We start from the raw sequence: 18,119 nt of genomic DNA on the forward strand, positions 1-18,119 counted from the left end.
TTTAACATATATATTGATAATGAAATATAACAATAAGAAACAACAGTCAAGTATCCATTAAATGCCATGGAAATGCAGCTCTTTAGTCAGTAAACATCAGGGAATTTGATATTTGGCTTCAAGTAGGAACCCTGTTCATACCTTCATGTTAGGTGTCAGGGTTCCTGCTTGTGTCCTAGATTCATGAGGCTTCAGTATTTCATCACTGCACAGAGGTGGATGCTGGGAAAGCTGGTGGAGGTCTTCCTGAAATAGAGAAATACTGTGCTAATGATATAGAAAGGAGTCAGCATCCTGTGGTTTGAGTGTTTGTGTGTCTAACCACGAGATTTTTGATGAGTTGGTCTCTCTCGCTTAGCTTGTCCTGTAGTTTAGCAATAGTATGCAGGTCTTCTACTCTCCTTTTCCCCCTTTCTTCCCTTTCTCTCAACCTAAAAGTAAAAAAAAAAAAAAACGAGTTAACACATAATAATTGAATAATACTATACTACAAATGTCCTATTTAAACAAAATATGCAGTGGAGATTTTGCTGGCTGATTGCGTGATGAATACACAGAAAACTTTATTTTAAGGTTTTCAGCCTTAAAGAACCTCTGTACCCATTCTATGATGTCATGGTCCAATTGCAGTGTTAAACTGACTGGCCATTGGGAATTTTCTCGCTATTGTTTTCAATGGTGGATTTGACTTTAGTGGTCGACTAGTCCAGGTTATCCTCGGGGTCTTAAAAAATTCTTAAAATGTGTTAAATTTTAAAACTAAATTTTAGGCCCTAAAAAGTCTTATATTCACTGAAATATAGTGTTGTATGTCTTAAATAATTTTAAACCAGTCTTAATTTTCCTTAATTGTCCAAGTAAAGCTACCCAATCGGGCCGACATCCATACATTCACCAACAATTCATCTAAATAAAATCAAGAAAACTTAAAATATTTATACAGTTCCTTATGATAATGACAAAGCAGCATGTCCCTTTACATTATCTACCATTCATACAAAAACTTTTTACAGAAGGGTGAGTAAAAATCATATTTAAAAAAAGACACGAAACTTAAGGTTTTATAACAGAAATGCATTAAATTGAATAGAAATTATACTCAATCAATTTGAACCAAAAGCTAAATACATATATTTTTGATTATTAACGTAATTGCCTCCACAACAATTATACTTTAAACAATGTTAAACGTATCATTTTTAAAAAAGAGAAAATAGTATATACAACTAGTTTGTTTTGACACATTAAAGAATGTCGCTAAGAAATAATTACTAATTATAATTAATAATTATTATTTCCATTAGAAATAATCATTAGTGTTTAGCCGTGTATAAGTCTGAAATGTCATTCATAATGGTCTTAAAAAGTCTTAAATTTGATTTGATGAAACCTGCAGAAACCCTGCTAGCCTTTTTGAGAAATAAAATAATAACATTGGCAACCTGCTATCAGATGGTTTCAGTCACTTTAGAATGACTCACCATTCTCCAAATTCAGTAAAAAAAAAATTGTAACGTTAGGCTGCCAGTTAAATAGTTTCAGATTCTCTGAAAATTAGGGAAATTACTATCAAGTGCCAGAATAACACCAAGAACTGCAATGTATCAGAAAGCGGTTTCTAATTTTAATCAGTATACTTTTTCAAATATCCAATTCAAGATGTTTATGCTGTCTAATTCATGGAATAAAATGCCTGCTGTTTTTTTTCATATAAGGATGATGTAGTTAGTACAAAGGAACATTCAATTAGAGGAAATTAGAAGCTGTTTTCAAATTTTGATGTCAACTGTACATATCAATGATTTTAGTACTCTATTGTAAAATTAGCATGCAAGGTATGTAGATGTGGGAATTTTTAAACATTCTCTAATTCTGTGAAAGTCAGTAGGAAATCCTAATAATGAGGCATCTTTATAGATTGCCTAGCTTGCCTACATTTCTGAATGTATGTGTGGTTTGTATTTTGCATTATTGATGTGGGAGGAGCAGGTACTCTGTTTCCAAGGCAACTATGCGGGCCTGTAGTCGTGTTTGGGCGGTGCTGAAGTCTGATATTATGGTCTGGATCTCCATTCTGTGCTCTTTCTTCACAGTCTCCATGTTATTCCTGTGATCTGACCCATCCGCTTCACCATCCTCATGTTTTTCCTCTGGGAAACTGCACATCAGACACAAATACATGTATATTTAAATTTTCTCCCAAGGTTAAATCAGATTTATTTCCAAGACATTTAATATTAAAATGCAGAATGTTGGTCAGTTTCTGTTAAGATGCTTTTGTCCTTTAAAATACTTTTGAACCAAAATCTTCATGGATCTTCAGATTTAGATAGTAATTGGGGGGAAAAGGAATTCAATTAACAGAGTTTATATCTTATCTCTGCACACTGTGCTTCAACTGTGCCAATCTTCCAGATTAATTTACTATTGTTTAGAAACACTACTTGATGAGGACGTTCATGTCAGTGTGTCCTGGTTTGACACTAGTAGGTTAAAAGAGTTTGCACACCCAAAAACTAACCTCAAGTCATATAGTGCGTATATAATGCATAAGTGAGTACACCCCTTTTGAAAATGTTTTTTTAAAAACTGTTTCTGAGTGAATATAGACAACACATGTTTGTGCATTTAAGCTTCTATTAAAGCGTTATATCCATTAAAATAAGAGTTTGGTCACATAACATCTTCAGGAATAGAAATATAACACATTTAAATGTAACAGATGTATTAAAAAACAATTACAAACTACAAAACTTCAACTAAATTTGTTTTTCTTTTTAGGTTTCTCTTGATATTTCCTGTTACAAATTTATTTAACATTTTCCCCCCAAGATATTCATTTGGGGGTACTAATTTTTGGACTCAAACATATAGCACAAATATATTATTAAAAATATATTATTGTAAATAACAGTATAGAATTTTTTTAAATAAATTAATAAATTGGATTGTGCAAAATGTAAAATATTCATACAATACATTAATTTAATATATGCAGAAATTAAAATATGTTTAGTAAAATGAAATGACAGAAAAAAATATTGTACAAATGGAGTGGATTCAATTCTTTTATGTCCTCAAAATTCTACACACAATACCCCATAATGACTTGTTTAAAAAAAAATTAAATTGTTGCAAATTTATTCAAAATAAAAAAGCTGAAAAATCACATGTACTTAAGTATTGACAGCCTTTAGCCTTGAAGCTCTAAATTGAGCTCAGGTACATTCTGTTTCCACTGATCATTCTTGAGATGATTCAGCAGCTTAATTTGAGTTCACCTATGGTAAATTTAGTTGATTATACCTGATTTGAAAAGGCATACATCTGTCTATATAAGGTCCCAGGGTTGATAGTGCATGTCAAAGCAAAAACCAAGCATGAAGACAAAGGAATTGTCTGTGGACCTCCAAGGCAGGATTGTCTAATGGCACAAGGCTGGGGAAGGTTGCAGAAAAATTTCTGCTGCTCTGAAAGTTTCAATGAGCACAGTGGCCTCCATCACCTGTAACTGGAAGATGTTTAAAACCACCAGGACTATTCCTAGAGCTGACCAGCCATCTAAGCTGAGTAATCGGGGGAGAAGGGCCTTAGTCAGGGAGCTTCAGTGTTCCTTTTTGGAGAGAGGACAACCTTATAGAAGGAAAACCATCAGTGCAGCAATCCACTAATCAGGCCTGCATGATAGAGTGGCCAGACTGAAGCCACTCCCCGCCTGGAATTTGCCAAAAGGCATCTGAAGGACTCGCAGAAAATAAGAAGCTAAATTCTCTGGTTTGATGAGACTAAAATTGAACTCTTTGGAGTGAATGCCAGGCGTTACGTTTGGAGAAAACCAAGCACCGCTCATCACCAGTGGCTTCACAACAGCTCCAGACATAAATCCTTTAGAACATGTCTGGAGAGATCTGAAAATGGCTGTACTCTGTACCGCTTCCCACTCAACCTGGTAGAGCTTGAGAGGCACTGCAATGAGGAATGGGCAAAAATTCCCGAAGACAGGTGTGCCAAGCTTGTGGCATCATATTCAAAAAGACTTGAGGCTGTAATTGCTGCCAAAAGTGCATCAACAAAGTATTGAGCAAAGGCTGTGAATACTCCTGTACATGTGATTTTTCAGGTTTTTTATTTTTAATAAATTTGCAGCAATTTCAATAATCTTTTTTTTTCCCATTGTCATTATGAAGTATTGTGTGTAGAATTTTGAGGAAATAAATGAATTTAATTCATTTTGGATTAAGGCTGTAACATAAACAAATGAGTAAAAGTGAAGCGCTATAAATACCGAATGCACTGTATGTATGTATCTTCATGTGCATCTATCCCTGAACTATCCCTTTAGGTCCTCTGAAGAGACAATTGATTTACATTATGACAGAATTTGTTAGCCATTTATTCACATCATTTAAAGGGCACCTAAGTTACCCCTTTTTCAAATTTAATATAAGTCTTTTGCGTCTCTAGAATGTGTATATAAAGTTTCAGCTCAAAACACCCATCAGATTTTTCATTATACCTTTTACAAGATCCTGTTTTATATTTATTTCTACCAGGGGGTGGTTTTGTCGTACTGCGCCTTTAGGACGAGTCTTCCCCGCCTACTGTTTCTACGTGTCTTCCCGCGTGCTTTAATCTCCTCCCTCGGCTGCATCAGACAACAGACATACTAAAAGGAAGAAGGTCTCACGTAGCGTTTGTGAGAAATACTACAGTAAGAGCTTTACTAATTAGTATTTGTTGTGAAGTTGCATTGATGAGTCACATTCAATATCGTTACAAAGTTCACGTGCGTGCGAGCACACACACACACAGATACACACGCACATACAGACAGGCTGACAGACAGAGCGCGCTTAGCTTTGCACTGTTTTTGCATTCAAATGTGACAGGATACAGGCTAACCTCCACTGCTGTGTGGATATCTGTTATGTTATTGTACACAATAAACCTGATTTAATGTCCACAAACCGGGATTGAAGCATCTTCTTTTATAATTGTTCTGACACGCGGCTCTGATGATAAAGTAAAGCTGAAGTAAATCGTTGTACTTCATTACACACGTGCACTGTTTTAAAACACTTTAAACATGTGAAACTTACTCTTAATCACATTTGATGATGATTGCTGATCCTAGTGAACAGAACAGACCTTTTATTCCCGGTTGCTTTGCGTATGTCTGCCTGGTCTTATTGACATATACACTTGACTACTGGAACATGTTAATGCACGCAGCTGTCAATCAATTCGGTGGGCGGGGGGACAGCACTCCTACATAAAGTTGCGGTCGGTCTGAAAACCGATCCAATTGGTCCACCGTTTTTATGTTGTTAAATTGAAAAAAAAAAAGGACTGGGTGTGTTTATATCACCCCGATATGATGGTCTATACACTATATATATACACATATGTCTGTCCAAATAGCTTGAAAGGTAGATTTTTCACCATAGGTGCCCTTTAAACATTGATTAACATAGTTCCATAAATAAACATTAAATAAGATGAACAGGATGGGGATTAAAGCCTTAAGGCAGCCTCACACTACACCATGTCTTTCAAAAAAAAATTAAATGCCTTCTGTCTCTGTGTGTGTGTTTATTTTTAATAAATCTTTTTACTGATTTATTGTGTGTGATTGGGCTCATTTTCATATTGGCACTGACCTCTTGTGTTTTTGTTTATAGTCATCCTGTTCCTCTCTTCGTGAGCTCAATGCATTTATCCGTTCTTTTAGATCTTCGTTCTCTCTTTTCAGCTCCTGAACCTCGCTGCTCTTCTCATCTAGCTGTCTCTCTAATGACTGTAAGCGGTTTTGCTGCTTCAGATCCTGGAAAAAAGACAGGAAGAGAGTCATGGGATGAGACACCCCTTGAGTTGATGTAGAAGTGTGTGTCTATTTGGGTATGTGTGTACCTGCTGCAGGGCCATCATTTGTGTGTGTGTGTGTATCTCGTTCTGAAGGTCCTCGATCTGCTGCATGTGTCTCTGGGTGACCTGTCTCACCCACTCAGTGTGCTGCTGGGTCAGCTCTGCCTTCTGCTTGTCTACACACACACATACAGGACGTCACATTGGATCAGACATGCTTACTCTCTGGCTTCACTCCTGCTTTACTTCACGACTAGTTGGCACTAGATGGTGCTATTGTGCAAAATACAATGCATGTTCTGCTAAGTTGTTTTTTTAAACATCTTTAACTTCCTATTATGGATAATATTGCTGATAGAACACACACAAAGATAAAATCTGCAAATTACAAAGACCATTCAGTGAGGTAAATGGCCTCTTGGGGCCACAGGAAATCTGGGGGCTCCCAGCAAATACCTAAAAGTTCCTATAAATGATATATAACATATTTCTATTATATTTTGTATGGTGAAGGTCTAACAAATGCATTTTTTATGTAATTATTACATCTGTGCGAATGTGCCCCGAACACCAATTATGGATCAGTGGAACAGGGCATTAGCAAAGCACCTCAATCAGCAGCAGTTCAGTGGTTCAGTTCATTTTCTTCATATTGCTTTTATTCCACTGAAACAGCTAAAATCTCTGCTCTAATCACTGTATGAAAAGTACACTCTAACTCAATTCACTGTTTAGATGCTGGTTACAACCTGCAATTACTGTACAACGCGAATAGCAAAAACTGAAACCTATGCATTATTGACCTTCGCTAAGCCACACCACCAAACACCAATTGTGGCTTAGCAACCGTAGCAACGCAAAGGAGGCCTGTCAAGCTTTTGAGCGAGGGAAACAAGCCAACGCGTTGTGCATGTGGATTGTGCAAACCTGATACCCGGTACCTGAAAGTTTAGACGGGGTGGTGGAATTTTTTTTTTCCTTTCCAAAACCTAAAACCCAAGGGGAGAAATGCCAGCATGGATCAAGCTGTGTGAGGGGCGCTTTAAGAGTGGGGTTAAGCTGGTTTTGTTTTCGACATTCCTGACACATTCAGTGAACACACCTCTTACCCTGAAAAAATTGTAACTGTTTCCTACAAAAATACAAAGCAGATTATGTTTCCCAGCTGTGTTTTTTTTCGCTCGATAATAAGAGCACTTCTCCGTTTAAGCCCTTGTCATAGTAGTCATACTAACAGCAGTCATATTTCCCTCTGTTTCAAGCTACGAATATTTAAAATTACATATCAACAGAACAAAACTGAGATGTGATCACAAACTGAGCACAAACTGATCAATATACTTCACCCGCAGCTATTTTTCAGTCATTTAAATCCCTCATGCCCATGTCAGAGCTACAATTCAAAATACAGTTTTGTCTTTTAAAGATTTAGTCATTGGTGATGACAATATAGCGGGTTAGTGTCTGCTTTTATATTTGCTGGTAGGGAAAATCTATCGGTTCACTTCTGCTATTTCTACTTTAATTTCCATTTCAATTTACTTATTTTGTTTTACTTAACTGCAAATTAGAATAGAAACAGTATAAAAAGCACACACACATACTGACAGTTATAGGTACTTTACATTGTTTTAGAGCAATTATGCTAATATTCAGCACAAATCCATCAATTTCCACTTTCTGGCTCTTCTTTTTATGAATGAATCATGTAGAAGCACTGTCCATGTGTGTTTCCTTGTCGGTTAGTAACATTATATTTCAGTGCACAACAATTAATCTATCAGGTTTTTTGGCTAAAAAAAGAGAAATCACAGTTTAGTTATTAGATTTAGTTATTTTTTTTTTATTTCACCTCTCCTGCTGTGCATGAACTAAGCTGTTGAATGGTCAGCGTATGAGGCGGCTAGGCTTACCTAGCTTCAATTCTAATTAAGTTATTTTCTAATGGGTTGCCTATTATGTCATGAATAAACCACTGTAATGCATACTACAGTCCTTTTTTGTCTGGCTTTCTAAGACATCTCACCTGTTTGCCAAAAAATGACTAATCATGTCCCTGTCAATGTCTAATACCGACGCATACATATTGTAATAGACGTTACAGGCATAACAACAGTAACTAAGGAGGGCGGGGCTTAGCAAAGAGTCAATTATCTGTACTTTAACCCTTGTGTGCTGTTAGGGATGTTTTTATCCACTTTAAGGTGATTTTGAATCTTAATTTGGCCACAACTTTCTCTGTATTTTAGAAAATTGAGTGATTTTTGGAGACAAATCTTTTTTTGACATAAATTGGGAAAATGCTTTGAAATCTTTCAAAAATTCAACAACATGCTCTGGGCAAGCGTACTGCCCTTTTGTTATGTTCGTGGCTGTATTTGCCATATTGACTTCCATTATAATGGCATTTGTTATTGCACAACCATGACACCATATAATCAGGCATTCTTGATTGTTGCTGGTTTTCCCTGTTGGAAAAAAGCTAAAAAATAAATAAAATAAAAATGTATAGCAAGGCTTTAAATGTATATAGATGTTTAGTTTTTTTGTTGCTGAATTTATTGATGAATGCTATGTTTTTGAGCTAAGTGACCAAAACAGATTTGCTACTTAAATTTTTTTTGGAATACATCTGTAAATGTGGCGAGGCAGTGGGGCAGTAGGCAGTGCTGTCACCTCCCAGCAAGAGGGTTGCTGGTTCGAACCTCGGCTGGTTTGAACCTGTGAATGTGTGTGTGGATGTTTCCCAGAGATGTTTCCCTGGAAGGGCATCCGCAAAAACTTGCTGGATAAGTTGGCGGTTCATTCCGCTGTGGAAACCCCGGATTAATAAAGGGACTAAGCCGACAAGAAAATGAATGAACAACTGTAAATGTGCTAATTAGCATATCATTAATACATATTTTCATACACTGCTATTCTTCTCCGAATGCTATTGTGATTGAATAGGCTACATTTTAGTCTTTTAACTAACATGAATTCTTATTCATACCCCTAACAACAGCTTACAGCTTTAAAAACACATTATGGTATATTGATTAATTTTTTAATTTATTTTAACGTATGTATTCTTGACAAACTATACTGACAAAACTTAAATTAGAGGTGTCATAGCCCTGCATAGTTTAATTCATACCATGCTTCAACACGCTTGCTTTAAGACACTGCACCATTTAACCCTAATTTTTGCTGGTTGACAATCCCCTAAATAGGAGGCAAATATTTAGAGTGACAATCATGCAGTGTGATCAGAGAGAGTTGCAGATGCCCATAAAATATTTGCCAAGCTAAATATCTGAACCTGTCTGCAATTCATTCAAGTCATGCTGTGATCACCTACAGCCAAAGATAGGAGAGGACAGAACCGCAAAAGTTTTGGGAGCAGTTATAGACCACAATCTTAAAATAATTTTTAAAAATAATAATAAACAGAAAATAAAGAAGATACAATTGCTTGGTAAGCCACATCAGCAGCATGTTGCAAAGCTATTCATTGATCTTTTTTTCTTTGCACAATGCACAGTCCTTGTTCCCTGTATTTCCCAATTTCCTCCCCCCATATCTTTTTTTGCCATTAACCTGTATATCAGCACACAGACCATTTGAATAATAGATTACTATAAATGCTTAATGTAGGGTAGGCCAATCATTTCCAGTCTAGCCTGTGGTCTTGGATTGTTTCCTTATCACTTCTTGCGTGTGTTTGCGGGTTGTCAGCAATAAATGTTTATATAGTGTAGTCATGCAGTGTGCATCATCCAGTTGCTGATCCATCATGCAGGGTGAACACAGCAGCAACTGAATGCTACCACAGATAGTCAAGCAATGTGAAAGCAATGAAGATTCAACGATTTTGAAAGAAAACAGTGTGAACTGTAGGTTTTAAAAAAGCCTGTGTTTAATTAGGGTAAAAGCTAAACTGTGCGGGGCTGAGGCCCTCCAAGAACACATTGGTGTGTCATGCTACTTGTTGATGTGTTACTAATGAGCTGCATTCTCTGTAGTGAGAAAGACTGTGTTTTCTGTTTATGTGCTTGTGGTCTTGGCCTAGGATGCATAGGCACACCATTGTCAAATACACTATTTGAAGACACCCAATATATTATTGTTTCCTGGGTTATATAGGCATTACATGAAAATATACACTCCCACGCCACTTTTTTAGGTACACCTATCCAACTGCTCATTAACATAAATTTCTAATTAGCCAATCACATGGCAGTAACTCTTCTTTAGGCATGTAGACATGTGCTGCGTTCGAAACCGCCTACTGCTTAGTAGGTACTGCATTTGAATTTAAATGTCCTACTCGGCTGTTAGACGTTCTATACAGTATGAATGTGAGCAGTATGAATGGAGTTCTGTCGTACTACATCCACCATTTTGTCATGGTCACGTGAGCTACACGCGTCAGTTGCGTCGCTAATCACTCTCATTCATGAATTCTCTCACGGAGCATCATGGGATAGCGCAGCATGCATGGGATGCGCACTTCAGAATCTCTAAAATATTAGGGTCCTGCACCCTGCACATACTACTCAGCTCGTATACTGATTTTAGCGTACTATACAGTTTGGAAATATGCGGTTTTGGTCACAGCCATGGTCAAGATGATCTGCTGCAGTTCAAACCGAGCATCAGAATGGGGAAGCAATAGGATTTAAGTGACTTTGAACATGGGATGGTTATTTGAGCCAGACAGGCCGGGCTGTTACTGTTACACCAACATTACATATTTTTCATGTTTCCCGTATCTGACCCATTCATTTAGTTTCTGGAAGCTCTTCTAATGTTTTGATGGGTTGATTCAGATGTATTTAATTAGGAATTTTTTTTTTAAATGTCTAGTGCTGCAAGAACAGGGTTGGGAAATACTGATATAAAAAATACTGATATACAAAATATACTATATACTACCACATTTTGAAAATTGCATTTCATACACATACACATTTTAACTACTACAATTCCATGACTTTTCCATGATTTTAATTTTAAGTACATTTTCATGACCTAATGTTTCATGCAATGTCTACATATGTGTGGTTAAAAACAATGCATGTTCAAATTTATTACAGCATAACGTAAAACATGCAACAGTCCATTTAGTTTAAATTATATGTATATCTATGTAAAATTGACTTAGATAATGCTTACACCACACTAATAATGTCAGAGTATGTGATTGGCCAAGGACAGAAAAGAAATAAAGACAACTAACCCATATTTAAGTATATAGATATTGGTTCTCCATAACTTTTCTGATTTACCCAAACGTTTTCAGGCTTGGAAAATGTCATGTAAAAATTCCATGAATTTTCCATGACCGTATGAACCCATTATAGATTATAGAACCCAATTTATCTTGACTTTTTCCTGTTTAAAACTTATTTTAGCTAACTTGCAGCCCGTTGAATAGTGTGACGAAGCCCCCTAGTGTGTTTCGGCCCTCATATGGAAAACTACTTCCATAGGCCAATCAGCATATTTTCTTTCCTTGATATAAAGCGACTAGTTTTTAGTTTTTTTTTTTAGAGGACTAGATATCTTGCTGAGATTAAAAAAAGCATTCTGTATGAGCCGTGACGATTACCCAGCTGGAGTTTGTGCTGTGTGAGCAAGCGTTGTCTTTCTGCCTGAAGTTCTTCATTGGCTTGTGTTTCCAGGACCTGAAGAGCTCGCTGGTGATTTAACCTCTCCACACGCAACAGCTCCTCCTCTCGCTCACGCCACCCCCGCTTGTCCCTCTCCTCTTCCCTCTCTCTTGTACTCTTTCCATCCTCCTCGTCCTCATCTTCCTCTTTTACTACCTGCAATACAGAGAGACAACACAAATTGCTGATATAAAGAGGTCTTTCCACAGAAATGTCTTCTGTCATCAGTTCAACTTCTTTTATCCAAACAATAAAAACCAATGGGGTTCAAACACCTGTAAAGAACACACACATTTGGATGGGTATTTGTAAAGCACATTTCCCACTAGCTTTTAAAATACATTTGTTTAGGTCTGACATTTACAAATGATTTTGTTTATAAAAAATGTCAGAAAAAATGTATCTTTGTTTTATACGTTCATACTTTTTTCTTTCTGTTATTCTGTGACAATATTTAATTCAAAGGGTTTGTTGTGAAGTGATGGGAACTGAAATACATGCTCATGTTTCATTTTATTTAGTGCTTTATAAGCCTTCTTTCTAATTTCAGAATGATTTAGTTTTTTTAGTGTAATTTTGAACCTTATAATCACAATGAAAATTAATCAGGTATTTCAGTGTATTTTTGTTGCAGAACAATTTTCTTTTGTGTTCAAATCTATAAAGAAAGAATTACAGGTTTGAAATTAGATGAGGGTGTGTAAAGAATGGCAAAATGTTGTATACACACCTGTAGCTGCTGCCTCATCATTCTCTCCTTCTCCTGAATGGTGGAGTGAAGCTGCGCTCTGAGTGAACTGTTCATTTCTCGTGTCTTTTGGATCTCCTGCTTCATCCGTTCCATCTCTCCATTGCCATAACGTCTCTCTCTCTCTCCCTCCATCTTCTCTGAGAGAACTCTCCTCTCTTCCAACTGCACGCACACAGAGAAATAATGTTGATAGACTGAAACTTGTGTATGATGAGTCTGAGGGAAAAGAACAATGCGCGTTACCTGTGTTTGCAGTTCTTCTACTCTGTGTTGCCACTGTTGGTTCATCTTTCTGATCTCTTCCTCTTTTTCTCTCTTCAGTTCTACGATCTGATCAGAAAACTGCTTCTCAAACTGTAGCCTAAACACACACACACACACACACACACACACACACACACACACACACACACAATTGTTACATCACTGGTGTGAAATGTTGTGTACAATTTAAGCTGCTAGTCTATTTTAATGATAAAATATTTTTCTGTGTCATTGTATATTTCTGCGTAAGGACCTTTAAAATAACTTAATTCATTTGGCAAAGTAAAATGTATGAAAGTATGGAACTGTAATGTAGTCAAGGCTATTTGCACCTATCAGAATCAAGCATTCAACAACCTCATACATATCCACATCCATAATTCAAGAGTGATACACATTATTACTACTAAAATTCCAGGACGTTTCAATGACTTTTCCAAAACTTTCAGGTAAATATTCATGATCTTGTTTCATGCTTTATGTAATGTCTACATACATGTGTTGAATAAGAAAAAAATGCACGTTCAAATATATTACAGATTATTAAAAAATATGTGGCAATACATGTAGATTATTTTTATATATGTAAAATAGTTTTTAGAAAGTATCTTGCTGTCTCCGTGAAAATTTAATAACTTAATAAAATAAACTTAAGATTAGTACAAATTAGCCTTTAGGGTTATCTCGCAAAGATGTTTTTCCACAAACACTTGCTGTTCACTACATACATGTCAACCCTCCCGTTTTTGCCAGGATTCTCCCGTATTTTACTATTCTATCCCGCTACCCATCATTAAGTATTTTCCCATATTGTCTGTATTCACTTTTTTTTATTAAAGCTGTGCGTCGATCGTCGCCCTTCCTAAAAAACCTCTGAATCAGCGAATTCATGTACAACTGCCGACTGACAGACATGCTCCATATGACAAACTGATCCCAGATCAGCTTCTGTACACACTATTTAAAGTGACATGTTTTTAACAAGTGAAGAGCAGCAAATAATTATCTCGTTTTGTTTTGTTTAAAAACCGAGGTGTCACTGTAAGAATGCAGAGATCTATAATTATAGCATTTGATTACTTTAGTAACTGTTTGTGCTCATTTAAGAGAAAATTACTTGTGTTTAAAAAATAAAACACTCAGGACAGATATGTTTACATGTTATTAAGCGTATTTGTCTGTTTAAACACACACCCAAATCCCAAAGTGTCCTGCATTTTAGCTCCTCTTTAAATGGGGTGTACAGAAGCTGATCTGGCATCAGTTTATCATACCAAGCGCATCCGTCAGTCGGCGCTTATACATGCATTCGCTTTTACAGAGGTTGTTAAAAATATATGAGAAATATGGGAAAATACTAGGGTAGGATGATAGCGGGATAGAATGGTAAAATACGGGAGAATCCTGGCAAAAACGGAAGGGTTGAGGTGCATGAAGTGAAAAGGAAGTGTTTGTGGAAAAACAGTTTTGCGAGGGAAAGCAAAACATCTTTGCGAGGGAACGCAAATACCTTTTCTATCACCTTTTTTTTTTTCTTTTTCTTATACCATTTTTCCCACCATCACGTCTCTTCCGGGTCTCCGTATTTATGTGACATTCCCAAATGGGCATAAAAATAGGTGAATGGAAACATAACCAGTGTCATACAACACACCTGATCCTCTCCTCTAAACCATGATTGGATTGTTGCAGAATGTCTCTCTCTTGCTGTAGAGCTGAAATCTCTGCCTGTAACACTTCCTTCTGTGCAGTAAACTCTTCCTGTGAGAGACGTAAAAAGAAAAGGGGAACAAGAACAGATGGATCAATGGATGAATGGAGAGTTTCTGAGATTAAGGGGAAAAAAGAAGTGAATCGGTTGCCGAATGAATGCTGGAGTCTTTCCTCTGAGTGGAACAGATCTGCTGAGATCAGCAGAACCTTGTGCTGCCATAAGGGAACTGCATATCTGCGTGTGCTTGTGAGTATGCATGATACAGCTGTGCAGTAATGGAAAGAGACATCTCTAAAACTCCATCCACATATCAGAGGTAAGTGTGTGTTGAGCAAACAAGAGTGGGGACCTGTATTTGCTGCATACTGCTGTGTGTGTTTTCCAGTTCCTCTCTCATCCGCACACACTCCAGACCACATGCTGACTGCTGCTCCACCTCTGCGCACTCCTTCTCTCTCTTTTTTGCCCTTTCCTTCTCCTCTTCTCTCTCTCTCTCCAGAGTCTGAATCATCTCTTCCAATTTTGTCATCTGCAAGCCAAAAAAACTACACTGAAACAAATTTAGTGTAAAGAATATATTGCATGGAGGACATTTCTATTCTGATGATTGACATGAATTCTAAATGATTTCTGAAGAATGGTGAGACAGAAACTGAAGCCTGAAGTATAAGCTGTTAAAAATACACTTCAAATATATTAAAAGAATAGATTGTAACAATATTTCAAAATTAAAGTACATTTCGGTGAATAAATGCATTCTGTATGAGAAGAAAACACTTCATCGAAAGCCTTCTTTGCTGGCCTCAACTTTTTATATTATGAAGGAATTACAGTTGCCCTTTTTACTCACTTTCCTTAGTCAATTTCCTGCTTAATCAGGGATTGTCACAGCAGAATTTATCTTTCCTGCCATAACCCAGCACTGGGAAACACCCACACACTCTCTCATTACACACTAAGGCCAATTAAGTTTAGCCAATTCATCTATATCGCATGTCTTTGGACTGTGGAGGGAAACTGCAGCACCTGGCGGAAACCCACATGAAAAGAGAACATACAAACTCTGCACACAAACTCTGCCTTCACCCCCAGCCATCACTCGAAACAGAAATCTTGCTGTGAGGCCACAGTGCTACCTGCTAAGCCATAGTGGCACCCATTCACTTTTCAATTATTTACCATTTTAATTTTTGTTACATTCGTGCTCTCTTAGAGATCACAAATACCACAAAAGCTAGAATTGTGAAAATAAGAAAGGTCACTGGGTCACCACAAGCACTTCTTATCTTAAAAAATATCCGTCTATTTGGTAACACTTTATTTTGATGGTCCATTTGAGTATTAGTAGACTGTCTGCTTAATTTGACTTTAAGAAACTTTGCAAGTACATGTCAACTTACACTTACCCAAACCCCAACCCCAACCCAACCCCAACCTAATAGTCTACTTATAATCTAATGAGAATTAGTTGCAATGTAACTTAAATTCAACAAATGGACCACCAAAATAAAGTGTGACCTCAATTTTTACACCTGACATAAAAGCCAATAAAACTTTACAGATATCTTTCGCACCGTGATTATTGCAAAATATGCAATTGTTTTATACTCACAAATAATAAGAATAAATCAGGTACACCAGCACTTCTACTTTTCTATTTTCAAGACTTGGGCATAACAAAAGTAAGCAAATTAGGCTGTAGCACACAGTTTTCTTATATAGAGAAGGAACTGTAATGATTTTCTTCACTGCTGCAACTGAGCACTGAAAAAAACACTCTTTTTCTTATCTATCACTTATTAAGTAGTGCTCTGTAATCATAACCTAGTTCCAAGCCTGCTGGCAGATTAGATGATGCATTACATGAAGCCCTGTGCCTTGGGCACTACAAATGTTCCTTTTGTTTTCTCATTTATCATGGTCATGTGGAGAGCTCTGGGCCTCTCAGTCTGTCTCTGTGTATTTAAGCAGAAGGACTGAGTCTGTTCTCTTAGCCTGAGCTTGATATGTATATAGATCTTCTTAATGGTGACCCGATTCAGTAGTAGGTCAACAATGTTTTGCAATATCTCCAAGACTGTTGTGGTTTTTGAGAGAAAAAGCAAAGGAAGATGTCTGTTTGTGTGTGGCATACATTGTGATAACTTACCTCTGTTTTGGACAGTTGTAGCTGGTTGCACAGCTCTTCCCTCTCTGTCTCTAAAAGCTTTCTGTCTTCTTCAGTGCTTTTCATCTGCTCCTCAGCCTGTATTCAAACCAACATCGAAATACAAGTGCTTTTTATCTCCATAATAACAAAATTAGTAGATGATAACATCAAATATTTTAAATAATGATTTAGCATGTTATTATTTTATTTTATTCTATCCTGTTTTAAGGGGCATATAGCCTATCTTTACATTCTTATCATTAATTGCTTTCATCCAAAACTGATGTTGCATTTATGTATACAATTCTGTAACACTTTACAGTAAGATTCTTCTGGTATTATCATATATCAATTATAAATTAACAATGAGCTATAGATATATATCGGAAGGATCGGCATAGGACCGCGAGGCTGAATCAAACTCTGGTCGCCACCAGACTGCATGTATCGACGCACTAACCACTACATTTGCACCGATTAATCTTAATAAATTAAATCTTGTTTAAAGTGTCTACCTTTTTCAGTTCATTTGTACCATGAAATCATGATGTTTTGAAGCATATATAATTATTATTTTTATTAATATTTCAGCTTGTACAGGTACACTTTTTATATCTAAAAGCCATAACATGACAAGGCATTTTATTTAGAACTATTACTCCAAAAATATATATGTCGAGTCATTTTAAATATGTGTATGGCCATCTTAAAGAAATTTTCAGGGCGGGATAGTGCTCATTGTATACAACAATGTTGAGTTTTATGTCTTAAGTTTTGTTTTGTTCTTTCCATTTTGTGCTAGTTTGTTTACTCCTAACCAATGCTATCCTAACCACAGGTTTTGTGTTTTAAGGAAACAATAAAATAAAATAAAATAAAATAAAAGTCATAAGTGAGAAATGTCACATTTCATTTCTGGGTCACCTAAACATTTAATTAATGTTTTTAGCTTCTGCACAACTTAATGCAGCTGATGTATTGTGAAATAAGAGCCAGTCTCTGCATGTTTCAAAGTGTGGGCCACATTTTCTAATGCAGACATTTGCGCCATATGGTTCTGAATTCAGAATGATCCATATTTGGAGCTTAGTGTTAAAAATGAATCAAAATGCCTTGAGTTCCAACATTTGGATTGTGTATAATAATGCATGTCACAAAGGAGTTGTTCATGTTCCCTGTAGCAGTATAGTAACACAAGCAGAGATTCGTACAGATGTGTACACATGTCGCTTTTGCATGGATAAAATGAAATATTTGTATTACTAAACTGAATTACGACAACCGGATTGATATGAGCAGTAACATGAGCCAATAAAGCATTCTAGTAGCAAAGCCAATGAATCAACATTTCTGTCAATATGTAAGATTCCATGGCAGCAGCTGAAACCTGTTGTCGTACCTGCTGCGTCTTCTTCTTCTCAGCATCCAGCATCGTGTGAGCATGTCGCAGCTCACTGGCATGTTTGCGTATCACTTCTTCTAGTGCTTTTCTAAGCTGTTCTTTCAGCCTCACTTTTTCTTCTTCCATCTTCTGCTGCACTTGTTTCTTCTCTTCTTCCAACTCCTGCCTGTCATTCTTTCTTTCGTTCTCCACCTCCTGTTGAAGGCGTCTGATCTCCTCAGTGTGAGCGCGCTGCAGCTCCAGCCGCATAGAGGATAGAGTGTCTGCATGCTAAAACACACACACACACACGCAATAATGAAAATAGCAATGTAAAACTG

At 36.7% G+C, this 18,119-nt stretch overlaps 1 protein-coding gene across 4 annotated transcripts in view; it reads right to left on the minus strand.

Moving 5' to 3' along the window:
• The window catches only part of fam184b (family with sequence similarity 184 member B), a 50,057-nt gene that overhangs the window by 3,417 nt on the left and 28,521 nt on the right, over nucleotides 1–18,119 (minus strand). For 3 of the 4 annotated variants that reach the window (XR_012401307.1, XM_073945220.1, NM_001201530.1), the window contains 12 exon segments: nucleotides 17,797–18,069; nucleotides 16,398–16,493; nucleotides 14,598–14,777; nucleotides 14,189–14,295; nucleotides 12,514–12,631; nucleotides 12,250–12,432; nucleotides 11,459–11,675; nucleotides 5,911–6,041; nucleotides 5,661–5,824; nucleotides 1,994–2,158; nucleotides 323–431; nucleotides 142–246 (listed from right to left, as the gene is read on the minus strand). Coding sequence is in view for 3 of the 4 variants with exons in the window: in XM_073945220.1 (XP_073801321.1) it covers nucleotides 142–246; nucleotides 323–431; nucleotides 1,994–2,158; nucleotides 5,661–5,824; nucleotides 5,911–6,041; nucleotides 11,459–11,675; nucleotides 12,250–12,432; nucleotides 12,514–12,631; nucleotides 14,189–14,295; nucleotides 14,598–14,777; nucleotides 16,398–16,493; nucleotides 17,797–18,069 (1,848 nt within the window). In the remaining variant the exon portion in view is untranslated. 4 annotated transcript variants of the gene reach the window in all.

The sequence above is a fragment of the Danio rerio genome, chromosome 1 (assembly GCF_049306965.1).
Source record: "Danio rerio strain Tuebingen ecotype United States chromosome 1, GRCz12tu, whole genome shotgun sequence".
In the NCBI taxonomy this organism is placed as follows: domain Eukaryota; kingdom Metazoa; phylum Chordata; class Actinopteri; order Cypriniformes; family Danionidae; genus Danio; species Danio rerio.